General features: G+C 45.1%; 1 protein-coding gene across 4 annotated transcripts in view; it reads left to right on the top strand.

Annotated features, from left to right (window-relative positions):
• Window positions 1-27210, top strand: part of LOC147032287 (BCL2/adenovirus E1B 19 kDa protein-interacting protein 3-like) — a 46014-nt gene that overhangs the window by 16661 nt on the left and 2143 nt on the right. For 2 of the 4 annotated variants that reach the window (XM_085869747.1, XM_085869748.1), the window contains exons 2-5: window positions 4944-5103; window positions 5297-5390; window positions 5529-5629; window positions 8884-9036. In XM_085869747.1, coding sequence (XP_085725873.1) covers window positions 4944-5103; window positions 5297-5390; window positions 5529-5629; window positions 8884-9036 — 508 coding nt within the window. Of the gene's footprint in view, window positions 1-3512; window positions 3577-4943; window positions 5104-5296; window positions 5391-5528; window positions 5630-8883; window positions 9037-27210 lie in introns of all 4 variants that reach the window. The other 2 variants (XM_085869746.1, XM_085869745.1) reach the window with 2 other exon arrangements.

Below are 27210 nucleotides of genomic sequence, written 5' to 3'. Positions count from 1 at the left end.
GAATCTTGCTCTGGCAGGGGGTCTTCAAATCGGTTGGCCGCAATGGTCGTATTTCGAGACGACTCGCTGGGCTCAGACCAGACAACTAGCATATTCATATTCATACTATATTCATAATTGTTTATGATATTTATTTGGTGTTCTCGTAGTTTGCCTTTCATGTAAATAATTTTCTTTCAAATTGGTATTCAACATGTTATAGGCCTTAAAAACTCAAAATTTGATCTTTTATTATTTTCAGGTTTTTTTCAATCATTTAAATATTGATCAAGTTTTATTTGAGAAATATGGTTGTTGTTACCCTTTCTGAGTTCAACACCATGTTTGCAGCTTGAACTTTCAAAGCTTGTATGTCTTCAACTAACACTCATGCTTTTTCTTGGAGACCAAGCTCTCCGCACAATCTGAGGGGGGAAGGGGTTGAAAAAGTTCTCAGCCTTACATTTACACGAATCGTGCAAGCTTCACGTGTATGTTATGCTGATAACTTTTTAAACCCCACTTGTACAATACTTGGTGAACCACAGGAATAAAACCACAGGAAGGAATTTTTTTTTTTTTTTTTTTTTTTTTTTTACGGGCACGTACTAGTATGTATAATGATGTAAAGATAAACCGATTAGATTATGGGGTCAAAGGTTAGAGGTCCCGTTCAGTAAAAATTCTGTTACAGCGATAATTTGTGAACCAGTGATGGGATTTTGCCCAAACTTTGTGGAAGTAAATATTATGATGCAAGGATGAACTGATTAGATTTTGGCATCAAAGGTCAGAGGTTATGTCAGGTAAAAATGTGATAATTGTGAACAGCTGAAGGGATTTAAATCAAACTTGGTACAAGTGTGTAGAATGATGTAATAATGTGGGCGGAGGCATATCGGTTGACCTCACAACATCAAATTATGTTAGTTTGTCATCGCTCAATTTTGCCAATGCGGAATCTCAAAGTCCATTTGGCCTTCCAAGATGTTTTTGCATCATACTAGTGGATCTGTACTGAAGTTGTGCACCTCATATTTCATTTGTGTCCTTGACACACTTTTTTGGGATTGTGACCGAGTAAACAAAAAATACATTTTTGATTGTAACTTGAATAATTTTCCTTCACTTTTCATGATGTGAGTTTTCTGGATGGACTGTAGATTGGGACACATTTTCTTAATCTACACTTTATCTCTGATTGTTGAAGGTCAAGGTCATATGGTGGTCCGAACAAAATATAGCTATCATTGGATCACAGGCCAAGGGTATGTCACAGGCGATCATCAATGGAAAGCCTCCCCCGGTTTGGGGGAGGGGGGAGGCTTACCCTTGGCGATAGCTTTGTGATCGCAGTTATCGAGTTAACCTCCGCCATCGAAGATCGGAGGTTACTGTTTTCACCCCTTTCTGTTTGTTTGTTTGTGAACAGTATTACGGAAAAACTCCTCGACGGATTTCGACGAAACTTGGTGGGGGGGATTAGGTATGGTCCAAGGATCATGCCATTCAATTTTGGACTTGGTCCAAAATCCAATATGGCCGCTATGGCGGCCGTTTTGAAAAAATATTTAATTTTTTTTTTTTGCATTTCTACATGTTTTAAGTGATTTCCAACCCCCCCCCCCAAAAAAAAAAATTGTAACAGAAAAAAAGATTTTTTTTGCAACTTTTTTTTTCAACAAAATTTCAATTTTTTTTTTTTGGTTTTTGCATTTCTGCATGTTATAAGTGATTTCCAACAAAAAACATGCCAAAATTATAATTGCGGCTGATTTTGGAACTTCAGGTGGATATACCCACGTAAAATCAATTTCTGTCTCAAGGAATCTAGTTATGACGAATGAATTGAGTATGTAAAAGTTAAAAGTAAAAGGGAAAGTTGCAAACTATAACTCTGTGAGCACTGTTGACGTCAAATTGAATGAATAGGATATCAGGTTCACTTGAGTGACCTAGCAGTATTGGCGGCGGAGGTTTTGCACTCTACCGAGTGCTCCCCCTCTAGTTCTTTTTGTATTGATCTTTAAATGAATAAAGGCAAGAAGCTGTAAAAATCTCCATTGTCACGTTCATCATTGCCGATTTACTTGGCAGGCCCTGTTTTCATGGTATCCTTGATATGCATCAGGTCTATTGCATAGACAGTATCCTAGTTTATTTAGCTTGCCACATCTAAATTTAGGCTTGTTCGTGTTGATGCTTGCACAAACCTTGCAAGTTTCCACATCATTTTTATCCTTGCAAGTTTCCACATCTATACTTGTGTGTGTGTGTGTGTGTGTGTGTGTGTGTGTGTGTGTGTGTGTGTGTGTCTATTCCATAACTCCAAAACCAGGAAACCTAGTGGCCTGAAACTTTGCATGCATACTAAGGGAACTCCAAAGGAATGCATGAATGAAAAGTGGTTGTTTGGGTTAATTAAAACACCCCTTTTGAAGATAACAGCCTTATTTAATTATCCTTTCACAAGGCATTATCGTTGGTCAGCCCTCTGTCAGCTTGTTGGAGTCTTAATTCACCATTTTGTTTCGCCTATTCAAACATACCTCGATTTGGAAATATGGTCAACTCTCAGGACTAATTAAAGTATATAATCAAAATATTATATCTGACTTGAGAATCAGATCTCATGGATTAAATAAGTGTCAGAATTTGGAATGAAATCTGAAAGTTTCAATAAATTAACGATTTAAAAAAAATAACAATGTATTTATTGAAGCAAAGCATTAAGCTTCATTTTTTTTTCTTCTGTTTGGATGATTATATTGAGTGAAGAAAAGATTAAAGAATGTGCAGAGAATGGAACTTCATTGAGCGCAACGCCGTGCTCTGTAACCTGCTTTTGCAATCCATGGCAATACATTCCACAGACAGGGGTCCCTTTTTTCAGCAATGACATATGTAGTTTTCTTTTTACCGTTTTGTTCGATCTGCTTTCATGACAAAATATTAATATAAATATACTAAGAGTTGTTGCAATATATTAATAGTCAGCAGGTGCTGAAAACAGAGGTATGTAGACAGCACACAGATGTGGTAAAAATGAGTACAAATGACTCTCCATGTGGTGTGTGCGTGCCTGCATGCTTGGTTACATGTGTCGGTGCATGAGTTTCACGGGCGCACGATCTGAACTCAAACTCACACCCAGGCCTGTTTTGTGTGGTGCTGTGGAGAAGGTTATGCGGCCGTCTCGCAAACCATGTGTTTCTGCACGTTGGGGGAGTGGGGGGCAGACATGCTGCAGCACTGAAGCCATGTGGGTAGTGGTTATGCAGCACTGAAGCCACGCAGGACGTGCCACTGTGCAGTGTGGGTGTGGGGAAATCCATGCATGTGTGTACGTGAAAGGATGAGTACATCGCCAGTATATGTGCACGGTTAGCGTGGACTGTAAGGAGGTTGAAGGAATGCGTATTGGGTGGGGAAGGGGGGGGGAGGGGAGGTGCATTCATGCATGCAGGCAGGCCTTTGCCAGGTAGATAATGTGGGTTTTAATTTTTCTAATGCTCCCATCTGGTTTTATACAGAACAAGGCAGTTGAAAAGAAAACGTTGCCGTTTGGGCGCGTTTTATTGCCACAGTTACTCCCTGGTATGTTGCCTTCCCTCCCCTCCCCTCACGCCGCCTTGCCCTCCCCTCACGCTGCCTTGCCCTCCCCTCACGCCGCCTTGCCCTCCCCTCACGCCGCCTTGCCCTCCCCTCACGCCGCCTTGCCCTCCCCTCACGCCGCCTTGCCCTCCCCTCACGCCGCCTTGCCCTCCCCTCACGCCGCCTTGACCTCCCCTCACGCCGCCTTGACCTCCCCTCACGCCGCCTTGACCTCCCCTCACGCCGCCTTGACCTCCCCTCATGCCACTTTGCCTTCCCCTCCCTCCCCCATGCTTCCTTCCCCTCACATTGCCTTCTCTTCCCCTCCCCTCATGCTATCCTCCTTCTTAACCCCCATCCACTACCATACAACTCTCTGGAGGTTGAGGAGATGAAGGGGTGTCAAAGAACATGTGAATTGGACAAATTAAAGTTTGGCTTTTTTTTTTTTTTACATTCAAAGTTTGGCGTGACTTTTTTGACAATTGAAGGAAAACGCCCTTCCTTCCCTCACACTTACTACCTTCTCACAAAGCCCCTCTATCCCCCACAAATGTCTCTGGCCGGTGTCCGGGTGTTGTTTCGTATGACCCGTTTTAACGTACCCAATTTCATTCAATCGAGTACTAATGCTGGTGTAAGGGGATCATCCCCCCCCACTGTCCCTCAAGTCCCCCTGTCAAAAGCATGTTCAGAACACCCCCTTTCCCTCCCCACTACCATCTCTCTCCCCCATCCTCCCCGTTCCCTTCCTCCTCCTGGAGTGTATAGCGAGTTATGGAAAGGCATCGCTGTCCCCCACTTCTGAGTTCCCCTTTCTTCACCCAATCATTGCTCACCTTCCCCTCTTCCCTACACCCCCCACCCCCATCTTAATATTTCCATCAGCGAAGTAACGGGTTGGATTTGCTCGTTATAAATAATCCATCCTTTGAATAAAATGTTGCATCCAGAGATTTATGTTTTCTCACCTGACCATTCTCATTGCTATCAGTATTCACATGTCCATCCAGTTCCTTTAAAATGAGCCAAAATTTAGAGGGCTTTCTTTCAAACATGCCAATATTGCATGGATAACCACAATCATTTGATTAAAAGTGTTGGCATATTTAAAAAGAATGATATGTGGAGAGATTCTTTTGAGTTAAAACCCTTAAATTTAACATCTCTTCTGTTTTTAGTTTCTGTGTATATCCTTTACTATGCCGTGTCATTTTATCAACAATTAACCGATTTCCACGTTGCCGGGAAACGATATGGCTGCATCGGGTGAGCCACATTTGGAATATTTGTACTATTAGATGAAATGTGGTTGTGCTGTGCATTGATGAATTCCTTGAAATAGCCAAAGCCTCCAATGTATGTCACAGGGTCATGGGTAGAACTTCAACCATCAAGGAATGGGGGAAATGGGTCTGGACTTTCCCAACTTCAACCTCCACCTTCGAGTTCACCCTTCAATGGAGAACTCGAGCGAATCTTGCTGGATGCTCAGAGAGAATCTGGGAGGAGCTCCCAAGCCAGCGAGAGGTGCACATGTGGCATGTACATGCAGTCTAGGCATTACTGTCTTTGATGTCTAATGGGTAAAACCTGGTTTTCAAAATTTGAATCCACGTCGGGCCACCTGGGTTTTGGATTTCACGACATGGAGGGCATATTTTGGTTGTGCACATTAACATTGTGTAATGATATTCCCTTGTTACATTGATTATTTTCACAGCCCGCCGCTCACACACAGCCCGCCGCTCACACACAGCCCTGGCGTGCCACTCGCGGGAGAGGGTGAGAGCATAGGAGATAGAAACAGCTGCCAGGTGAGCAAAACAAAGTCCCTTATCCATAACTCATTTGTATAGCTCACCATCACATTTATACTCTTTCTTTACATTCTAATTTTATTCCTCATCGAACCACTGGCACGTCGTCATCTCACATTTGTTCTACATTGGTAGTCTGATGAGGATGATCGAGGTGGTGACAGTGATTCCCCCCTGAAAAAGAACCAGGAATGGATCTTGGACTGGTCCAGTCGCCCTGAAAATCTGCCAGCTAAGTACGTTTTGTATATTCTCTTACTCTCCTTCAGAAGTATCCCTGACCCCCAGACCCCCTTTCCCTCACATATTTTTTCTTATGTTCTTTTCCTTCCTTTAATTTTAATTTTCTTTCATTGGCAAGGAAAAATATATCTCTGCTTCCAAAAGACATTGTGTAAACCTATAGAATTACGTTCGCTAAGGTTGGGGTTTGTGGTGTGGTTAGTAGTAGTAAACTGTATTGGAAACTGCCTTTGTGATAGGAAGCAGAGAGTTGCTGTGAGACGTCTGGCTGGGAGGTTGTAAGTCATGGGGTATCTCGGGAGTCAGTACTTGGACCATTATTATTTATATAACTCGCATTAATGAATTTGACAGTGAGGTTAAGAGTAGGCTGTACAAATTTACAGATAACCCAAAGGTAAAGTAGATAGCAGAGAAGGAGGTGATTAGATTCAGGAAAGTCAAGATACAGTACTTTCATAGATTGTGCATAAGATTGGCAGACTCAGTTTAACATAAGGAAGTGTAAGGTGCTGGGGATGGGTAACAATAATAAATATATGGATACATTATGCAAGTGGCAGTCTTTGAGCATGTGACACAAGAGAGGGATGTTAAGGGGGGAATAGATACCAGTAGTAAGTTGACAGCTCCAGTGTTAAGCAGCTATACATGTAGATGATAATGTTTTGGGTTGTATTTGCAGGTGGATAAATTGTAAATCAAAAGAGATAGTGTTGACACTGCAATAATTTAGTGAGGCCTCACCTATAATATTGTGTTTAGTTTTGATCACCACATCTGAGTAAGGATGTAGCTACTGTAGAGAGGGTTCAACATATGGCAACAAGATCGATTCCGGGGCTAAATAGACGAAGCCATGAGAAATGGCTGAAAGAGACAGGACTTTATAAACGAGAAAGGAGACGATTACGAGTGGATTTGATTGAGATGTTTACGATGATGAATGGTATTGACAAAATAAATGCAGAAAGGTTTTTCAGCAGAAATGAGAGTGACAGGACCAGGGGCCACAGCCTGAGAGTTATGATGGAAAATGTTTTTCACTCATTGTCCCTTGTATCATGTAATCCCAATTTGTATTATTCCTACCCATCCCCAGCACCTTACATTTCCTTATGTTAAATTGCATCTGCCAATCTTTTGTCCAATCTATGAAAGTATCAAGACTTTCCTGAATCTGATCACCCCCTTATATCTGCGATGTACTTTACTTACAAGCTTTGCCTCATCTACAAATTTGGAAAGCCAAATCTTTACCCCACTATCAAAATCATTGATGTAAATTATAGATGATCATGGTCAGAGTGCTGACCCTGAGATACCCCACGACTTGCAGCCTCCCAGTAAGACATCCTCCCACTCACAGCCACCCTTTGCTTCCTATCACTAATCCAGTTATGTACCTGACCAGCCACTCCACAAGCCTCTTATGTGGTACCTTATCAAAAGCCTTCTGAAAGTCTAGATGTACTCGATCCACTGCCTTTCCCTCATCCACCCAATCAGAAACTGCTTCATTTAACTCTAATAGATTTATTATACTTACTCTCCCTTTGGTAAATCCATGCTGAATACCTTTAATTAGTTTGTATTTATTTAAATGTTTCCTCATTTGGTCCCTAATTAACTTCACCAACACCTTTCTCACAACTGAAGTCAAACTAACAGGTCTATCGTTCCACGATTCCTCTCTGGATCCTTCAATAAATAACTTTGACATTTGCTCTTCTCCAATCCTCTGGTACCTGTCCTGACTCCAGTAAGCTGTTAAAGATATCTGCTAACATCTCCCTTATCTGGTCTGCCACTTCCTTCAAAACTTCTGGGTGCATATTATCGGGTTTTGTAACTTGTATCATGTCATAATTTTCCGAGTTTTTTTTTCTCTGCTTCCTCCACTCTGACTTGGATCTTCTATAAAGCCCTCGCTGCCGCCCGCACTCGCTACCCCCTCGCCGCCGCCTGCACTCGCTACCCCCTTGCCGCCGCCTGCACTCGCTACCCCCTCGCTGCCGCCCGCACTCTCTCCCTCCTCACCACACAAATACACATACCAGAGCAGGATGTTCAGCATTTGGAAAATAAAAAACCTTCATGTGAGACAATTATTTACCTTTGTCTGAAAATGAAAGTTTACAATTGATGTATTGCAGTGAAACACACTCATATGAGGAAGATGGAGCTCACCACGCAAAGAATCGTGGAAAGATAATCTTGATATTACAAGAATAAAATCCAACACATTAGATAGAGAACTAAATTTGATATATTGGTTATTATCAACACTAAAATGTAACTGAGCTGGACACAGAACAAGAAGAATCAACAACCGATGGGTGACAAGAATTGCTAATTGGCTACCTCGAGAAGGACTTGGAAGAAGCAGAGGAAGACAAAAAGATTAGATAGAATGAGGTTGAAAGATTCACTGGAATACAATGGTCCTGCATTCCAGAGGATGGTAAGGTATGTACCATGTTGAGTGAAGCCTTTGTCCTGCAATGGACTGAAATAGACTTGGCAAGACAAGCCAAGACCAGAGGGATTCATTTGAAATTGGGAGTGTTGGGTGAAAGTGAAAGCTTGTGAGCCTTAAACAAAGCAGCGATAATGGATAATTGTTTTCATAACAAGTAAACTTTTTAATCTCCACAAAACTGGTTTGGCTGCAAAGTAGATGTGACTTTACGACTACACAAGTGAATGCTTCAGGACATCTTGATCTTCAGAAGAAGAGTTTTATAAACCGTCTATTTGCACTTCCACAACTTTTGACACTGTCTGTAATTCTTTTTTAACTTTCCTTTGTAATTTGTCTTCCATTAAAGTAACATATAACTATTTAGAATTTGTTAAACGTTTAAAGATAAGTTTGCTTCTTTCACTGACTGCTGCTCGGCTGTTTTGTTACTCATTTTATGACTGATATGCATGAAATGTGTAACAGTAGTTTGTATTTTTATGACACACAGGCCAAACACAAACTTTGTAAACCGGGTTGATATGAGAAGCAAGCAAATGTCCCCCCCCCCAACCCCCCCAGTCCATTTTCTACATTTCCAATTGATTACTGTGAAAATCCCTCTTTTGTCCATGGTGCAGCACTCATGCTGGTTCAGAACTCCATTGTTGGCCTTATTTTGTACCAATAATGGTTTGTTGTAAAGCTGATATGAGTATTTTGAGCTTCCTTCACACAGGCATGCACTCAATTTAAAATACTGAATATTTATGACGATTGCAGAGAACTGGAGTTCTTGAGGCGGCATCAGGCTTCAGCAGGCCTCAGCGTGCGAAGGAGTGGTGCTATGCGCCGAGGAGGACTTTTCTCACAAGATTTCCTGTTGCTGTCTCTTCCCTCTCTGCTCGTCTCCCATCTGCTTGTCCTTGGTCTCGGGTATTTTGTTCCTGTTCTTGCTTTCAAACTGCCTTTCATTTTTCTCTCCTGTTTATTCTTGCCTTTATCCCAGTGAAAAAGTACTGCACTTTTTACAAAACACTTTTTTAAACATTACATTTTATTATTATTTTTTTTTTACTGCAGCATTTTTGCATGATGGACACACACACACACACACACACACACACACACACACACACACACACACACACACACACACACACACACACACACACACACACACACACACACACACACACTGAAAAGTTTAAAGAAACCAGTTGTGAATGATGAACCTCGATTGAGCGAGGAGACCTTGGCCGTCGTCCGCGAAGCATTTTAAAGGAATCCACAAAAATCATTGCGACGTGCATCGACTTGTAGTGAATTAAACATCCTACAATCAACAGTGCACAAAATTCTCAAAGTGAAATTGAATGAACATACTCACAAGGTTAGATTTCTGTCAACAGTTCATCAAAGATCCACAATTCCCCCTGGGTTTCTTGATGAGATCATATCTTCTGAAGAGGCAACTTTTCACTCCAGTCACAAAGTCTATTTGAGGGGGACAGAAAAACTTCAGGAAATCTGGCTCACCAAAAACATGAAAGTAACTCGTCAAAAATCATTGTCTGGTATGCTCTCAGGAAGTCTCACGTCATTGGTCCTTTCTTTTTTGAAGAAGCAACAGTCAATGGTGAACGATACCTTGCAATGTTGCAGAATTTATTTATCCCTGAACGATGCTGTGATTACATTTTATGGGTAGCACCTTCTTCCAGCAGGACAGTGCTCCTCGCCACTATGCTTCAATTGTGTGGCAGTTCTTTAATTATGTCTTCCCGGGCAAGTGGATCGGTAATGGTGGACCAATAAATTTATTGGCCACCTTGTTCACCTAACTAGTTCCCATTGGACTACTTTTTTATGGGGCGATGTTAAAACTATTGTTTACCTCTTCAAAGCCATTCTTTGGATGGACTTGAGGCGAGGATCACAAATCATCATCACACCATTTAAAAGCCATTATCCCTGAACAGGGGTCAGCCTTTTGCAGGCTCCAATCATGGTACCCTTCCTTGTGGCAATGTTTTTTTTTTTTTTTTTTTTTTTTTACGGCCAGATGCCCTTCCTGACGCCAACCCTTTAGTCACCTTCGACCCTGCAGGGATAATTACCAGTATACAGGTACTCATTTCGCCGACCTTCAGAAGGATGACAGGCTGAGTCAACCCCCCTGATGCTAACACAGCGGCCAGCGGGGGTCGAACTCAGGACCCCAAGGATCTCAAGCTACAGCCTTAACCACTGAGCCACACCAGGCTCATAGGCGAGGATCACAAATGCAATCCATGAAATCACTCGGCAGCAACTGGTGAATGTTTTCACCGATTTGGAAAATCAGATTGACCGATGTGTTACAAAAGATGGCGGCTATGTTGAAGCCTAAAAATTTAACTGTATTGTGTAAAATCTTTCTAAATTGGAACGGCATTCAGTAGAGCACATACCTCTGCTAGGCTGAACGGTTTACGTTTTTTTATCCCACCGATAGGCTGGATCTTGATCCGGACCTGAAACAAGATCGAATCTATTCTTCCTTGTCACACACCCAACCTGCCCACCAAGTTTTGTTGGAATCTGTCCACATTGTTTTGAGATATCGTGCTATATATCGTTTTTGGCCCTATCTCTCAATGGAGAAGAATCCATTTAAAAAAAAATTCTAGCATCCAGATCTTCACCAAAATCTAATCAGTTCATCCTTATCACACACCCAAACTGTCTACCATATTTCATCTGGATCCGTAAACAACTTTTTTGAGGTATCCTGCACACAAAAAGACAGGGGTGAAAAACCTTCAATGGTGGAGGTAGTTATACTTTTGTATTCCATTTACAGTTTGCTTGTATACCATTTGCAGTGTACATCCAAAGTTATTAAATTAAATTTGCATGTGTGTGCACGTCCCCCACAAAATGACATGGTTGGGTGTAAAATCAAACTAATCCATGAGTCATTCTCCAACCTTTAATTTAAACAAATAAAGGACAAGCTACCGAGGAAAGACAGGGCAGGTGTTGTGTATGCGATACCTTGCACTTGTAGGGCCGAATATATGAGAAGACCTTGGGCCAACTCATTGCTTAAAGCCACAAAGTCTTTGAATGCAACTATCCTAATAGGTCTGCCATTACCAAACATGGCCTCAAGGTAGGGCACAAACTCCAATTGGATAGCGTCAGCATATTGTGCTCGACCCCCGAACAAAACCAGAAGATGGATCTTGGAGGCTTGGAATGCAGAGGAAACATCCTCAAACATATTCCAACCCCCCACCCCCCCCCATTCCCGACTGCCCCCATTCCACCAAACCCCCTCTCTGCCTCACATTGTCACATGCCCACCATTTGTGAGGTTGTTCAAACTGTAACTACATTTATCTGATGGCCCATGGGATTACATCAAAAAGTGCTTACTTTTAATGTGAGTCATCAATTATATTTTGATTTGTGTAATAGCATTATTATTAAAAGTGATGGTAAATATTAAGCAGAATTTGTTGATAAAGGTATTTTTCCAAGTTAAGCCATGGTGTCCATGTTCAAAACATGTGCAATCATCTGGGTTGACCCAGATCTAATTAAATTTTGGCTGTGGTCTGTAAACCATTTAATGATCATGTTTCACTGAGAGTTTTGTTTGATTTCTAAATGTGCTAAGTCAGAATTCGCAAGTGCCGTGACACGTTCATTGATTGGTTATTCAACTTGGCACACCCCCACCTTTGGGTTAATTAGGGATTTTGATGTATTGCTCACCACGCTTGAGAAAGATTAGCGGAACATTGTCATTTATTTGTTTCAATTAAAGGTTGGAGAACTCCGCATGGATTTGTTTGACGATATGTGTATATATATATATATATATATATATATATATATATATATATATATATATATATATATATATATATATATATATATATATATATATATACACAGTAGACTAGGCGTAAGTCGTCACCATCGGGACTGAGAAAAAAGTGACGACTTAGAAATGTGACGACGTACGCGTATGCGAACATTCATGATGACTGTGGGGTGAAGGATGAAGTCACGCGTGGCCTGGACACATATGTGTGAGAGCCGGCTATTGTACCAAAAGGAAAACACAATCCTCGGGGCATAGATGGGGGTGAGTTGGTGAGTTGGAAAGTGTTCAAGCAAAGATGGAATTCATGAATCAGTTTATCAAAAGTAAAGATAATGAACAGCTCTGTAAGACAACTCGTATACCATCGGTGATGGTATGGTGACAAATTACATGACACACAGTCATCGTGGTGATGATTACCACTCAATGCCTATGTGTAAGTGAGTGCGGTAATGTACAAAACAAGCCAATATAAAACCATGATCGGACTTCAACACCAAGCTCGATCGATCCTTTACTTCTTCGCGAAGTAATCCGTTATGTTTAACTGCCTCAAACTCTTGGGCATCTGGTGCATGAGAAAGGATTCAAACCGGTCATTGTATTCCATGATGTTGGCTGGGCAATCCTCCACCGAATATTTGGTATCGGCCGAATCGGCCGAAACCGAATATTTGGCTGAGCTGACATTTACCGAAACCAGATGATGAGTGTGTCATTGACATCTTCAAAGGACACATTTCACGCATTTCACACTTCCCACCGACCTCACGATGTTCTCCACTTGTCCAAATCTTCTTCTTTCGGCTGCTCCCGTTAGGGGTCGCCACAGCGGATCATCCATATGATCCGCATCGTGATTTGGCACATGTTTTACGCCGGATGCCCTTCCTGACGCAACCCTGGTCGCCTCTTACGACACAGGGAAATGGTACACCTATTTTAACCGGGGCATCCACCGGGCACAGGACACTGGTACTCATTTTGCCGACCTCGGAAGGATGACAGGCTGAGTAAACCCCCTGGTGTATTAATTCAGTGGCCCAACGGGGCTTGAACTCGGGACCTTTTGGATCCCAAGCCGCTGCCCTAACCACTGCGCCAACACCAGGCTCTCCACTTGTCCAAATATCTTGCCCTTATTCTTCAAGATATCGTTCAATGTCTGCCATTTGATGTCCAACTTCTCAGCTATGTCTGTTTTCTTCATCAGTGGATTTGCCTCGCAAAACTGGATAATGTCGTATTTTTCTTGGTAGGTTTTAGTTGTAAGCTTACGCTTAGTCGCCATTGTCCTGCCTGCAGTGCGATCAACGTGTGTATGCAGTTATAAATAGCCTATCACTGGCGGTGTACACCAAGGAGCGAGCATCACGATTCCATGAAATCGGGCTTCTCATGAGGCAGCAGTTCCATGTGACGAGTTAGGAGTGGTAATTTACTTGAGTTTCCATTACGTGGGAATGGACAACATCTGACGACTTAGACGAAGTGACGACTTAGAGATGACGACTTACAGAGGGATGACCCTTTATTCAAAGGGATTTAACATGAGATAAATTCGGGACTTTTTGACGCTGCCGACTTAGGCGAAGTGACGAGTTACACCTAGTCTACTGTGTATATATATATAATGTACTTGCGAGGTATGCTTACATATTGTAAGCAAGAACAAACCGTGCTTCCCCATTGTCTCGGGTCACTCACCTGCTTTTGATTTTTCATTCATTTATTTTCATTTATTTTTTCCCATTTATTTATATTTTCATTTACGGATGCATTCCGATGGACACTTCTGTGATTTTTCCTGGTGTATTGGCTTTGATGGCCGTCAGCATGCAAACTTACTGTGCTTCCCCATTGTCTTGGGGAAGCACATATACATATATATATATATATATATATATATATATATATATATATATGTATATGTATATATATATATATATATATATGTATATGTATATGTATATGTATATATATATATATATATATATATATGTGTATATATATATATGTGTATATATATATATATATATATATATATATATATATATATATATATATATATATATATATATATATATATATATATATATATATATATATATATATATATAACTTCACCTCTAACTGGCTCCCCATTGGACCGAGGAAAAGTGGGCGTGAATGCTTTTTGATCCATGAATTTGCATATAGCGACCTCACTCCAACGCCCTGGAGGCGGGGCCAAATCGCCCCACGCTCTCCGATAGGATGGAACAGAAGTGGGCGTGAGTCGTTTTTGATCCGTTTTTCTCGGAAAGTCTGTGATGTTTCTGAACACGCTGCTCGGTGCGCGCCCTGCACGAGTCCAGTATCGGTGCCCACAAGTGGCGCAAGAATGGTGGTGATGCGATGGTGGCGAGTTGTGACGGTAAAGGTCGTGGCTGTTGTTGTGATGCGGCGTTGTGGTTGGTGGTTGTTGTTGTGAAGCGGCGTTGTGGTTGGTGGTTGTTGTTGTGAAGCGGCGTTGTGGTTGGTGGTTGTTGTGAAGCGGCTGTTGAGACGTGGTTGGTGGTGGTAGTAATGGCGGCTGGTCCAAAATAAAGATAGTAAAAGAAAAACGGCTATCCTGAAGAGTCGCAGCCCGACTGAATGACATTTATTCCCTCGAAACAACGGGTTTGGGCCTAACTACACATATACTTACAGAGATATCTCACCTAAGGGACCTGAATGGTGGTTTGCGAATTTGGTCAACCACAACACTACCCCCTCCCCTTTTTACAGACTCGTCCCGAGTCGTCAAATTTTCGTGTGCCATCATGTGTAGTTTTCCCCTAGTACATTTTACCTACGGATCCCTGAGTGCGACATTCATGGTATTCGTGTCCCCAAAATAAATAACCTGAGGGCTGAGTAACTACCTAAACAAACTCACTCACACGGACGACTTAAATAAAATTGCCGGCGCTAGGACAAACATGCCGGGGGCGCACTCATATTTACAGTACATCTTAACCTTAACTTACAAATTTTACACTAAACCATGGCCCAGGATCAATGAACTCTGCAAAAAGAAAGCAGTTAGCAGGGAGCCAGGCTGCTCGCATGCAGTCTCTGACTCAAATAATGCAGGTGACAGGGAACGTGGCCGGCTGCTTACATGCAGTCCAAGGCCTTCCCTTTTGAACTGAACGCAGTGAACCACAACGGTGCATGGGCTGCACAAACACAGTCTCCGTGCCAGCTCAAGTGGCACACGCAATGAACACAACGAATGGATGGATGAACACAAACACGGTGCACGGGCCGCCAGTGCAGGCCCGTGTTGTAGCTGCCATCAGGGCAGTTCTCGCAGCTTGCCAACTGTTGCTTTCTGATCCTGGCGCACATGGCAATGAACAGGGGGGGGGGCAAAGCAAAAATTGAACGGGGCTGGTGAACAGGGGCAGTGGGCATGGCATGGCAAAGGTGATCAGGCAAAAACAGCCCGCAGAAGAAGGCCGCTGCAGGCAAACCCAGCCGGCAGATGAACTGGCCGGCACAGGCCTTGAAGTACCACAGCTGCAGATGATCCGGCCGGCACAGGCCTTGCAGCAACACAACAGCTGCCGATGAAGTGGGCCGGCACAGGCCTTGAAGAAAAACAGCCAGCCGGCAGATGAAGTTGGCCAGCCTTTGCCGTTCAGTGGAGGTTGGTGGAGGGAGTGCGGTGGTGCTGGCCACTCGGAAGGCGGGCTCGGACCTACCCTACGGTCTCCCTCCCAACCTATCGCCTTTGCCTGTCATTGTCTATACCCACTCCCTTAATTTGTCAAACCCCAATTTAGCCCCAACTTATTTTTTTATTATTATTTTTTTTTCTTTTACTTCCCCACTATAAATCGTCCCCTAACCCCCTGTACTGTCTTTGTTCGGCTAACCTATTCTGTCACCTTGCCTACTCCCAACCCCTACGTTCCCTTCCCGGAGGGGAACAAGGGAGAGCTCGCGTCCTGTGTCGAGGCCCAACTCAAGCCTCAGAATGGCCTCCCCAGAGTTCGGCGATCTATAACCAAAGTGGGTCCAGCGGCCCACAACGAGAGCGAGGGGATGGATGGTGTGGAGGGGTACATCTCCTAATCTACCCTAACCATTTAACTGTTAAACTACCCCGGGGCTTCAACAAGCGCCTCTCGCTTAAACTATTGGTTCTAACAACCCAGATTCCCGTCGCCTGTGTTGGTGTCCTCACAATTTCGGGCCTCGCCCCCCAATTTTCTCTCCATGCCCTCACACGGTCTCATGGCTGGGACACGTGGCTCCCTTTGGCAGGCACGACCCTCTGCCGAATCTCCCGCTATGGCACCCCCGGGCACTACACTGCCTCCGAGCCTACCAGCTCCCTAACACCGGGGAGTGCCCCCCATGGCACCTCCCCTGAAACGCACACGTGGCAGGCTGGCTTCCCAGGCCCCTTTCCGAGGGTCACCCGTGCCCACAACACTGCCCACGCGGCTAATGGCGCCCCAGGCCCCCGCACCAAGCAGGCGCACCCGTGCCCACTACGCTATCCCGGCCCCCCATGAGCCCTTGGCCTACCACGGCCGACTAGCCTGGTGCCCGGGGTACCCACTCAGCGATAAAAACCTTTCGCAGTCACGCTCCCAGCCCGTCAACAGGGCTCCTGCACCCCTCCAAACGGGTTTCGAGCCTACACTCCCACCAACAACAAAACGACCTCCATTTTGTAAATTTGACTAACCCACTAACTCAGTCTACACTGACCCCGGGGTCCCCTGGGCGGGAGTCACTCCTCCCCCCAATCACTCATCGCACCATGCATTCCCCATTCGCTCCACTCACACAGACCCGCTGGCCTCACTCACCAAGCACATGCTTCCACTTCACTCACCAACTCTTCAACACACTCACCGCTGAACTCTGCCATCCTTCTAACGACCTCCCCTAACTAACTCGTGCTCCCACGTCGTCCCTTAAACTACAGCACGTTCCTTTTAACACTACGTAGCTAAGCTACGTCCCCACTACACATTCACTGTCTGTCACTGTCTTCTAACTCAAAAAATCATTTTATTTCCCAACCTAAATCTGGCTACAATCCCTCTAACTAATCCATTCCACGGACTCCATGAGGACTTACCCCTGCCCCATGAAGTCGGTCGAGCTAAGCTAACCCTTCCCCCTAACTAGTTTCCATCCTGTGCCCTGGTCAAGGGGGTCTTCCACCCCTTGCCCAGGAATCCTGTGCACCCGAAAGTGAGGCTTGCTTTTTTTTTTTTTCTTTACATGCGCAGCACCAGCGCGGCAACTCACAGCTCGCGCACTTTGCACCTGCCCGTGACGTCATGCAGCTGCACGTGTACCTCGTCCCTCCTTGGACGGTACCATCCGGCAGGGCTACCCCTCCTGCCGGATTCCAACCCCACGTGCAGCCATGGCGTTACCGTGCGCATAAAAAAAACACAAGCCCCACGTCTCGAGGGGTTCCCTACGCGAACACATGTGCTTTGCCCGTTGGAGCTTAACACACACGATCGCGTGGAGAACCCGTCCGGTCCAAATCCATAATCCTGCCTAAACTTTGTCCGTCCGCGGGATCGGCAAATCCACCGCGTGCGTTTCCGGACCGGGACTTCACTATCGCAAGCGAGCACGTGGAGGCCTCGTGCGTTGCACAGCACGGACCTCGTGCTCGCGGCTGGGCGAACCCGGCACGGTCCCCGAAACAACTACAGCCGCTACTCGGCTTCCTTTCCTCACATGTCGCCGTCGTCGCCATTCGACCCACGCACACCTGCGTGTTACGACGCTCACACTCCATTCCATTACATTCACACGGGGAGACGCGGCTGCGTGCTCCCGCATGCCAACCGACATCTCCCTCACATACCGCTCTCTCACACACACGGTCTCCCTTGCATAAACCATACCACTCACACGTGGTGCTCCATTCACTCGCGGCCTTCCACTCACTCGTGCCATTTCCCTCACACAAACCACACCACTCACACACGCGGGGGCACTCACCCGCGGTTCCTCATCCACACACCGTTCCTCACTCATACACCGTGCCTCACTCACACACGCGGGGGCACTCAACCGCGGTGTTTCATCCACACACCGTCCCTCACTCACACACGCGGGGGCACTCACCCGCGGTGCCTCAACCACACTGGCCGTTTCATCCACACACACGGCCTCTTCCACACACGGTGCCTCATCCACACACGGCGTGCTGGGAAGCACGTACTCCGGCACCATCGCCACCACACCACTCACACACGGGGTCGCTTCCACACACGGGGACGCACTCACGCCTTGCACCACACACACAGGGACAACTACACTGGGGATTCGTGTCCCCACAAGGGTCTCCGGGGCCTCTATACCCCCCAAGCTCTCCGTGCACCCGTTCGCAGCACTCCTCCCCTCAACCTCGCAAAGCACGACCGAACTCACCTGGTCGTGACTCGCCTCAAGGGGGCATACTCCCTCCCCTCGTTCCTGGAGGAGGCCATCCAACTGCTCGCACCGGGTCTCTACCCAGTCCACGAGCTCACCCCCATTGTCCTCCACTGCCTCCGTGTGTGTGTGTGCGTCACTTACCCCGTCTTCATCGTGTAGTCTTCCCTCTATCGTTCCCATCTCCCGTGTCTCTGCCAACTCTTCACCCTTTACCTCCCTTGTCTCCACTATTTTTATTTCCTTTGTCGTCACCTCGTGTCTCGTCTCACATGTTTTGGTCTCCCCATTTAATTTTTCCCTTTCGGTCACCGTCGCTTGTATCGTGTCGACTTCCTTTTTCATTTCGTTTTTTAGTTCTTCCAAGCTTCCTTTTAGGCTCATTCCCATGTTCTGTGCCTCACCCCGCAGCTCCTTCATTTCTTCCTTCATTTGCTTGTTCATGCCTTTCATTTCTTTTTTCATTTCATTTGTGTTTGTATCCATCTTTTCGTTTATTTGTTGTGTATTCGCATCCATCTTTTGTGTATTCGCATCCATCCTCGTTTTCACTTTGTTCATTTGCTTGTTCATGTTCGCTGTCATTTCCGCCAGCATGGCGCATAGCTGGGCCATGTCGGGTGCGCTTGGGTGAGCCGATTCGGCAAAGATAGGGGGGTTTTGGCGGAGGGGGGGAGGGAAGGTGTCATACACCGCGGCCGCTGCCACACCTATTTCGGGCTCTGGGCTCAGCTGGGCGAGTTCGTTTTCCTGTACAACCAACATTTCCTGCACGGGGATTTCATCCTGAGCCATGGATTCTACACATTCTACATCCATTTCCAATACCCCCGGCTCCCGCTCGCCTTGAGACGCCATCTTGCTTCTCGCAAAGGGTTAATTTAGCTCGCTCGTAATTTGGAGGGAATCGGGGGTCGCTCCTCTCACCCCTGGACCGATTCCCGTGAATTTAATTGGAGACAGGAGAGCCCGTTTTCCCGTTCTCCGATACCAGTGCCGCGAGGAGGGCGATGAGTTTATATCGCACGACCTGACACCAGTGTTGCGGATTCGCGCCCGCCGGCGTGCGGACGGCCACGTAACTCGAATCGCGGCACGTCGCCCACCGGACGGACAATCCAGTCGTGACCCTCTCGGACTAACGCCGGGAACTAGTCACGGGTGGACCTTTTGGTCTCACCACGATCGTGCCAATCGGCCCCCGCGTGGGATGGGGTTGCTCGCCAAATTCGACCTACCTAAGTACCCACACGGAGGGTAGACCGGGCGATCGCACCTCGCCGCAGGTCGACTTCGGACACGGGCCACTTTAAGCGACCCGTTCCGTACTATCGGGATAACCGAGCGGTGTTATTCGTCGGCCTCGACGGTTCGATTAATTATCGGGCGTTTTAGCCCACGACCAACCCTTTACGTGAAGCAAGATGGAGATTCAATATTTCGCGATGAACGGGAAGCACACATATACAATTACACCAAAAGCACATGTAAAAGGAGAAGAAACACAATATTACACAAAAAGCAAATATAAAAGAGAAACACAATGCAGAGCTATCCGACTACCGAGCACACGGCAACACTTGTACAATTTTACTTCACAGACGGCGCCGACAACACAGATACCCAAAGCAAAAGAAAAAGAACCACCCTCCAGGATGAGGGGGGTAGGCGGGCCTGGGGCTGAGACCGTGTCGGGCCTACCCGTCTGATGATGAGACGCAAAGTGGCGGTGGCGCCCCAACTCCGCGGGCCTCGCGGACAGTGTCTGGTAGGGGGTGGGAAAGGGGCCCCCTTGTCGCACTATCTCAGCGCGGGGGGAAACAGGAGGGCATTGTTGATGCTCGGGAGAAAGGAGGATATCACCCTGTCTCGGGTCCCGCGACGAGCGTCTCCACCTCGACCTCGGTCGTGCCGCCGGCCTCTGCCTCCGCAGCTCCCCGACTCCGACGCGAGCACCCCCTCGATCGCCTTCGCCGCCGCCACCTCTCCACAGCTCCGTCCTCTTCTCTCTGACTACTACCACTTCTTCCCAGCTCCACCGACAACTCCCAACCGCGAACTCGAACTCCTGACTTCTCCCCTCCGAACTGACTTGACTGACGAACGCAGCCGTTTATATCCCCTGTGGCCTCGCTCCCCCACCTTTGACCCTTTACCTCCGACCCTTCACCTCTAACTGGCTCCCCATTGGACCGAGGAAAAGTGGGCGTGAATGCTTTTTGATCCATGAATTTGCATATAGCGACCTCACTCCAACGCCCTGGAGGCGGGGCCAAATCGCCCCACGCTCTCCGATAGGACGGAACAGAAGTGGGCGTGAGTCGTTTTTGATCCGTTTTTCTCGGAAAGTCTGTGATGTTTCTGAACACGCTGCTCAGTGCGCGCCCTGCACGAGTCCAGTATCGGTGCCCACAAGTGGCGCAAGAATGGTGGTGATGCGATGGTGGCGAGTTGTGACGGTAAAGGTCGTGGCTGTTGTTGTGAAGCGGCGTTGTGGTTGGTGGTTGTTGTTGTGAAGCGGCGTTGTGGTTGGTGGTTGTTGTTGTGAAGCGGCGTTGTGGTTGGTGGTTGTTGTGAAGCGGCTGTTGAGACGTGGTTGGTGGTGGTAGTAATGGCGGCTGGTCCAAAATAAAGATAGTAAAAGAAAAACGGCTATCCTGAAGAGTCGCAGCCCGACTGAATGACATTTATTCCCTCGAAACAACGGGTTTAGGCCTAACTACACATATACTTACAGAGATATCTCACCTAAGGGACCTGAATGGTGGTTTGTGAATTTGGTCAACCACAACAAAATATATATATATATATATATATATATATATATATATATATATATATATATATATATATATATATATATATATATATATATATATATATATATATATATATATATATTGTACACCGCTCCTGCCCAATTCCATATCCAGGCAATGCCTGATGTCATCGCTGGGCACCGAAGGAAGGAAGTACTCAGTTTTCACTCCGTTGGTTTTCGTGTTTGTTGGGTAGTCGATCCAGTCGAAAAATTTTATTTTATTTTATTTTGAAATTTGTTCTACCCTTATTATCAGTTTTTCTGTCTATGCTTGTGTCCGTCTGTTCGGTCCAGTGCTCCGTTAAAACAATGACGATTTCGATGAAACTTGGTGGGTAGGTTCATACCATGACCAAGTTGTGTACAAATGAGAACCGTAGCTATGGACACCACCGTTGCCTAGCAACGGGACTTTGAAATTTTTGAAAAATCATAAAAAAATTATTTTTTTCAAAAATCAAAAATCGGGCCACGAGCGACTGTGGGCAGTACATTCAGCCATATTGTCAAAAATTTCCAGCCAAATCCTATGAAAACTGTCGGAGAAGATAGACTTTGAATGAACCCTGGTCGAAAACAATAAAAAAACGAAGTTCGTTATATCTCAGAGACTATGAGTCAGATATACATGAAACTGGTATGGTAGGTTCATGGAATGTCCTAGTTATGTGTGAGAATGAACCGTTGCCTAGCAACGGCCGAAAAACCTCAATGTGGGGGTATTTTAACGAAAAAACAATCTGCAGCATTAACCCTTGAAGCTGGAATAATGAATTTTCTTGTGCTTAATCCTCAGGTCATTCCCCATCGAACGGGCCCATCATGTCAGGTTCTATTGGGTAGGCGATTACCCATGTCCGCCTACTGGCTTGTTTTCTTGTTTGTCCAGGTGATATCTCAGCCATCCTTTGATCTAGGAAGCTGAAATTTGGGGATAAATGTGAAGATGTGCTTTGGCAAAAACATTATTTTATTTTTGATGAATCAAATAATTGATTAATTTCTTCATTGTTATCGATTTAGTAATTACTTATTTATTTTATTTCTTATCCTGGCAATATCTCGGGCACCTTTTGAGCTGGGATGCTGATATTTGGACGTGACGGTAACCTAGTGATTTGGCTCTAAATAGTATTTTTGATCTATTGATGAATCAACTCGTCAATTAATTATTCATTTTTCGATTAATTAGTTAATTACCGTTTTAAAAAAAAAATTTCTGTATATATTCTTTAAACAAATTCACTGCCTTTGCTTTCCAATGGTGAAACAAGAAGTGGTTGAAAGCTGCAGTAATTTTTAAACCTGGACTTTTTGACCATACATTTTCTTATTTTTTTTGCCTTATTCTTATCATGGCTCCTTCACTGCTATATCACATTATTAAAAGTGATGGTGAACGCTAAGCAAAATTTGTTTTTTATAAAGGTATTTTCCCTGGTTAAGTTATGTTGTCCATCTTCAAAATGTGTGCAATCATCAGGGTTGACCCAGATCGAATTAAATTTTGGCCGTGGTCTGGAAACCTTTCAAACATTTAAAAGAAAACATTGGTAGAGAGGTAGGAACAGGAGCATCTGTTCCTAAAGGCCCTGTCACACCTTGACGATTTAGCCAACGTATGCCTGACATGAAAAATTTGGCTAAAATGCTGGCACACGTCGAATACGTTATGGGTAAGTTTGTATACGTTAAGAGCACGCTGGCATACGTCGTAGTACACCGAGCTGTTAGACAAATTTTCCATGCTTGAAATTTTTTGACGTATGCCAGCGTATGACTCGCACGTTCCGCATAATGCTGGTCATAAGTTGTAGGCACGTTACGCGATCATTGACACACGTTACTTCTAAGTTACTCATAAGTCGAAACGCATCAAGGTAATGTTTAGCGTACCCGAAACTTATTTCTAACCTATGAGTAACGTGTTGTAGGCACGTTACGCGATCGTTGACACACGTCGACACACGTTACTTGTAAGGTACTCATAAGTCGAAACCCGTCAAGGTAATGGTTAGCGTCATTGTTCCAGACTCCCTTTTTTTTTAATTTTTTTTCTTTGGTATGACTGTGATGTTGACACTTCGATTTCTAGTGCGGTTATAATATAATATAATTAATAGGCTGCCGCTCAACGATTTAAATCATAAGAGCTGGCGTGCTCTTAACGTCTACAAAACTTACCCATAACGTATTCGACGTGTGCCAGCTTGGTTCGGCAAATTTTTTATACGTCGGCATACGCTGGCTAAAACGTCAGGGTGTGACAGTGGCTTCACACTTCGATGTCTAGTGCGGTTATGATTTTAATCGTCGAGCCGCAGCCTATGAATAGCCTATGCCACGTGATCGTCGGCGATACGCTGCCGCGCTATGCATAAGCTACACTATCGTTGGGCATAGGTTGTGAACGCCGACAACACGCTCAGCATCCGTTGGTATAAGTTATCTATATGTGATTGAAACGTTATGCATATTTCCAACTCGTTATTATACGCCCAAAACTTATAAAAAAAACATTAATAGTTCAGCGTACTCCAGCGTTTTACATACATTTTGATACCTTGCCATACGCTGGCTAAAACGTCAAGGTGTGACAGGGCTTTTACTGATGCAGAAATACTACTTGCATTTCAGTAAGTACAAAATCGTATATTCATATTCATCCATTTCTAGAGGCAAACACGCCTAAATTTCATGTGCCTTGTAGTTTCAGATTTAGTTTGAGTAGTAATTGTCCAATGGTGAAAAATAAATGATGGGTAATAACTCAAGGCCTGCACTTGTGGCATTGACCATTAATGGTCACACACTAGATTGGAGGCAAATTTTTGTCTGCTTTGCAGTCTGATTAGCATCATGATCTGTCCTCTGCTGGTGCTGATTGCAAGTTTTTGTCAGACCCTTTTATTTCTCTCCTGTTAAGGAGGATTTTTTGGGTTTACACTGCCTTTTTTATTGGGAGCATTATTGCCCATCCCAAGTTGCCCTGTGTGCACGAGGAGTCTGTCACAAAGTGTTGCTGGTATCATATATGTACACCAGACTATGTGGATTAGCGAGGCTACCCTCTTCCTGAACTGTCAGTTATTAATGAGCCAGCTGGTATTTTACTGGCTATCCGATGACAACATGGGGATTTTCCTGGGAGTCGGTCGGTTGTCTGAAGTTTTGAATAAAAATCCTTATTACTGCTTCCTTCAGCTTGGTTTTAACTCTGCTGAAGGTAGCATTATTAAAAGTGATCGTAAATATTAAGCGTAATATGTGTGTTTTAAAGGTATTTCAAAACGTGTGCAATCATCTGAGTTGACAGATCCAAATCAAAAAAAAATCTAGAACGGCACTCGTAGAGTGCATAGTCTCACCTCACACGTTCATTCTGAACAAAAATACCATCATTAACTGAACACGCTCGTATTATAGCTGACTGCTATTGTGGCCCACCAGCAGAGTACCCGCCCTATGGGCGATCTTGTTCCAACCATGCAACACGTTCTTCTGATGCATACATTTATTTGGACAGTGTATAGGCAACTGACAGCTCTGTATATGCAACCCCCCCCCCACCCCCAAAACATGAAGTACATGGGGACAGGAATACTGTACTGTAAATGGTGGGAACTTGTAATACCCTCTCCCACTTTGAGGCAGCGCTACACGATACAAATTTACATAATTTGCATCCGTCACCTCCCCCCCCTCCACCATGGCCACTGGCAAATATAAAAACACCCCTATACACTAATTGGGGTCATGCTGATCCGATGAAGCAAGTTTTGATGTAATCGGCTTACAATTGTAGAAGTAGCGCGGCAAACAAACACACACAAACACTAATCCATGAATTATAGTGAGGATAAGTGAAGAAAGGGGAAAGCAATTTGTGAATTTAACATTACATCTTTATTTAATTTTAACATTGTTTTAACAAACGGGGACAGGAACAACGGGGGGGGGGGGTTGAGGACTTGGGTTTGGGGCAGTTGAGGACTTTAAGAAGAAAAGGGGAGAGGATGACAGAGTTGGGTTGGGGGAGCGGAGGCAAAGACAGGACAGAGTTGGAACAGAGTTGGGATCGAGGGGTGGTGGGGGTGGGGGGGGTGGGAGTTGAGCACTTTGAGTTGGGAGGGGGTTTGAGGATTTGAAGAAAGGGGAAGGGAGCACAGAGTTTAGGTGTGGTGGTAGGGTGGGCAGAAAGAGGACAGAGGTGGGAGGGGGGTGAGGGTGTGTGTGTGTGTGTGTGTGTGTGTGTGTGTGTGTGTGTGTGTGTGTGTGTGTGTGTGTGTGTGTGTGTGTGTGTGTAGGGTAGTGGGGGGGGGGGTGGCAACCTGAGGTCACATTTTACACTATGCAGAATTTCAATGGGTCCCATTTAGTTCCGTTGGATTTTTTTGGGTTTCCAGGTATTTTGAGTTTTAAGGTTTTTTGGGGGGTTCTCTAGGTATTTTGTGTCCTCGAGGTCTTTTGGGTCCTTTGGGTATGTTGGGTCTTTGGGGTCCTCAGGGTCTTTTCGGTACTCGGGTCTTTTAGGTGTTTTGGTTTCTCAGGGTATTTTGGGTATTTTTGGTCTTTTGATTGTTTGGGGTCTTTTGGGTATTTAAGGGTCTTTGGGTTCTTTTGGGTATTTCAGGATATTTTCGGTCTTTCAGGTATTTTGGACTTCAGGGTCTTTTGAATCTTTTTGGTTTTTTTGGTCCTCAGGGTCTTTTCGGTCTTTTAAGGGTATTTTGGTTATTTTTTGGTCTTCATGGTCTTTTTTTTTTGTATACAATTTTGAGGCTCGTATGAGAGCAAACACACAATGTACAACAAGGGGAGCAGGAGACAAGAGGGGCGGTAGAAGGAAGGACAAAACGGTGGGGAACAGGGACATTAGATCTGTGGAAGGGAGAGGGATGGGGTGGGGTACACGTGGTAAGCAAGATGGACACAACAGGGATTTTCAGGATGGAAAGCAGGGAATTTGAAAGAGGTGGGTTTGGGGTGGATTAACGGGTGTAAAAAAGATCAAGGTTTTGGATGGGGGAAGATAAGAGATGGTGGTGAACAGCTGTTTTGCAGACCTGGAGGGAGGAGTGGGATTGAAGATAGTGTGCCAGTTTGTTCCAAAGGCAGGAAAAAGGAGGAATGAAAGAGTGCAGGTGAGCAGTGATTCTTGATTTTGGTAGTTTTACCAGAAGGGGGTTGCTGGTGGACCTTGAGCGCCCTGCGGAAATATGGGGGGGGGGACATATCGCAGACAGGGGGGGGGGTGGGCGCGAGGCCGGATAGGAGATGGTAGAAGACAAAGATCACCGACCTGCCTGCAATGAGAGAGTGAGAGACCCAAAGACTCTGCCTCATCATGGGAGATACCAATGATCCTAAATCCCTTGGTTTCCACAGCGTGAAGCCGAGAAAGGTGAGAGGCGGGAGCACCAGCCCAGAGGGTGTCAACAATACTCCATCAGGCTGTGGACGAAAGCTTTGTACGTGGTCAAGAGCTCAGAAGGGCTGAGGAAGGACTTTGCACGATGGAAGATGCCCAGTCGGCAACTGGCTTTGGAGGCCAGCTTGGAAATGTGGCTTTCCCAGGAAAGATCATTGCAGATAGTGAGACCTAGAAGCTTGAATGAAAGGACTTATTCAAGAGAATTGTTGAGAAAGTAGATGGGGGGGGGGGGGTTCTCGATGAAAAAGTCTTCAGGGTATTTTGGGTCTTTATGGTCTTTTTGGTCCTTGGGGTATCCTGGATCTTTTAGCTATTTGGGGTCTTTAAGGGTCTTCAGGGTATTTTGGGTCCTTGGGGTCATTTAGGTCCTCGGGCACTTTGAGGGGAGCGGAGGCCTGGATATGGAATTGTTTCTTGGCATGGGTTATGCATGTCATAAATTAAATTCTTCACTCACATCGGGTCATAGATCAAATGTATGAAATTTGATTTTTCAGATTGGATTTCAATTCAACCAATTATGGC

This window comes from Eptatretus burgeri, chromosome 2, assembly GCF_056783735.1.
Source record: "Eptatretus burgeri isolate ZD-2024b chromosome 2, Ebu_testis_v1, whole genome shotgun sequence".
Taxonomy (NCBI): domain Eukaryota; kingdom Metazoa; phylum Chordata; class Myxini; order Myxiniformes; family Myxinidae; genus Eptatretus; species Eptatretus burgeri.
This window is presented reverse-complemented; position numbering and strand designations above follow the sequence as displayed.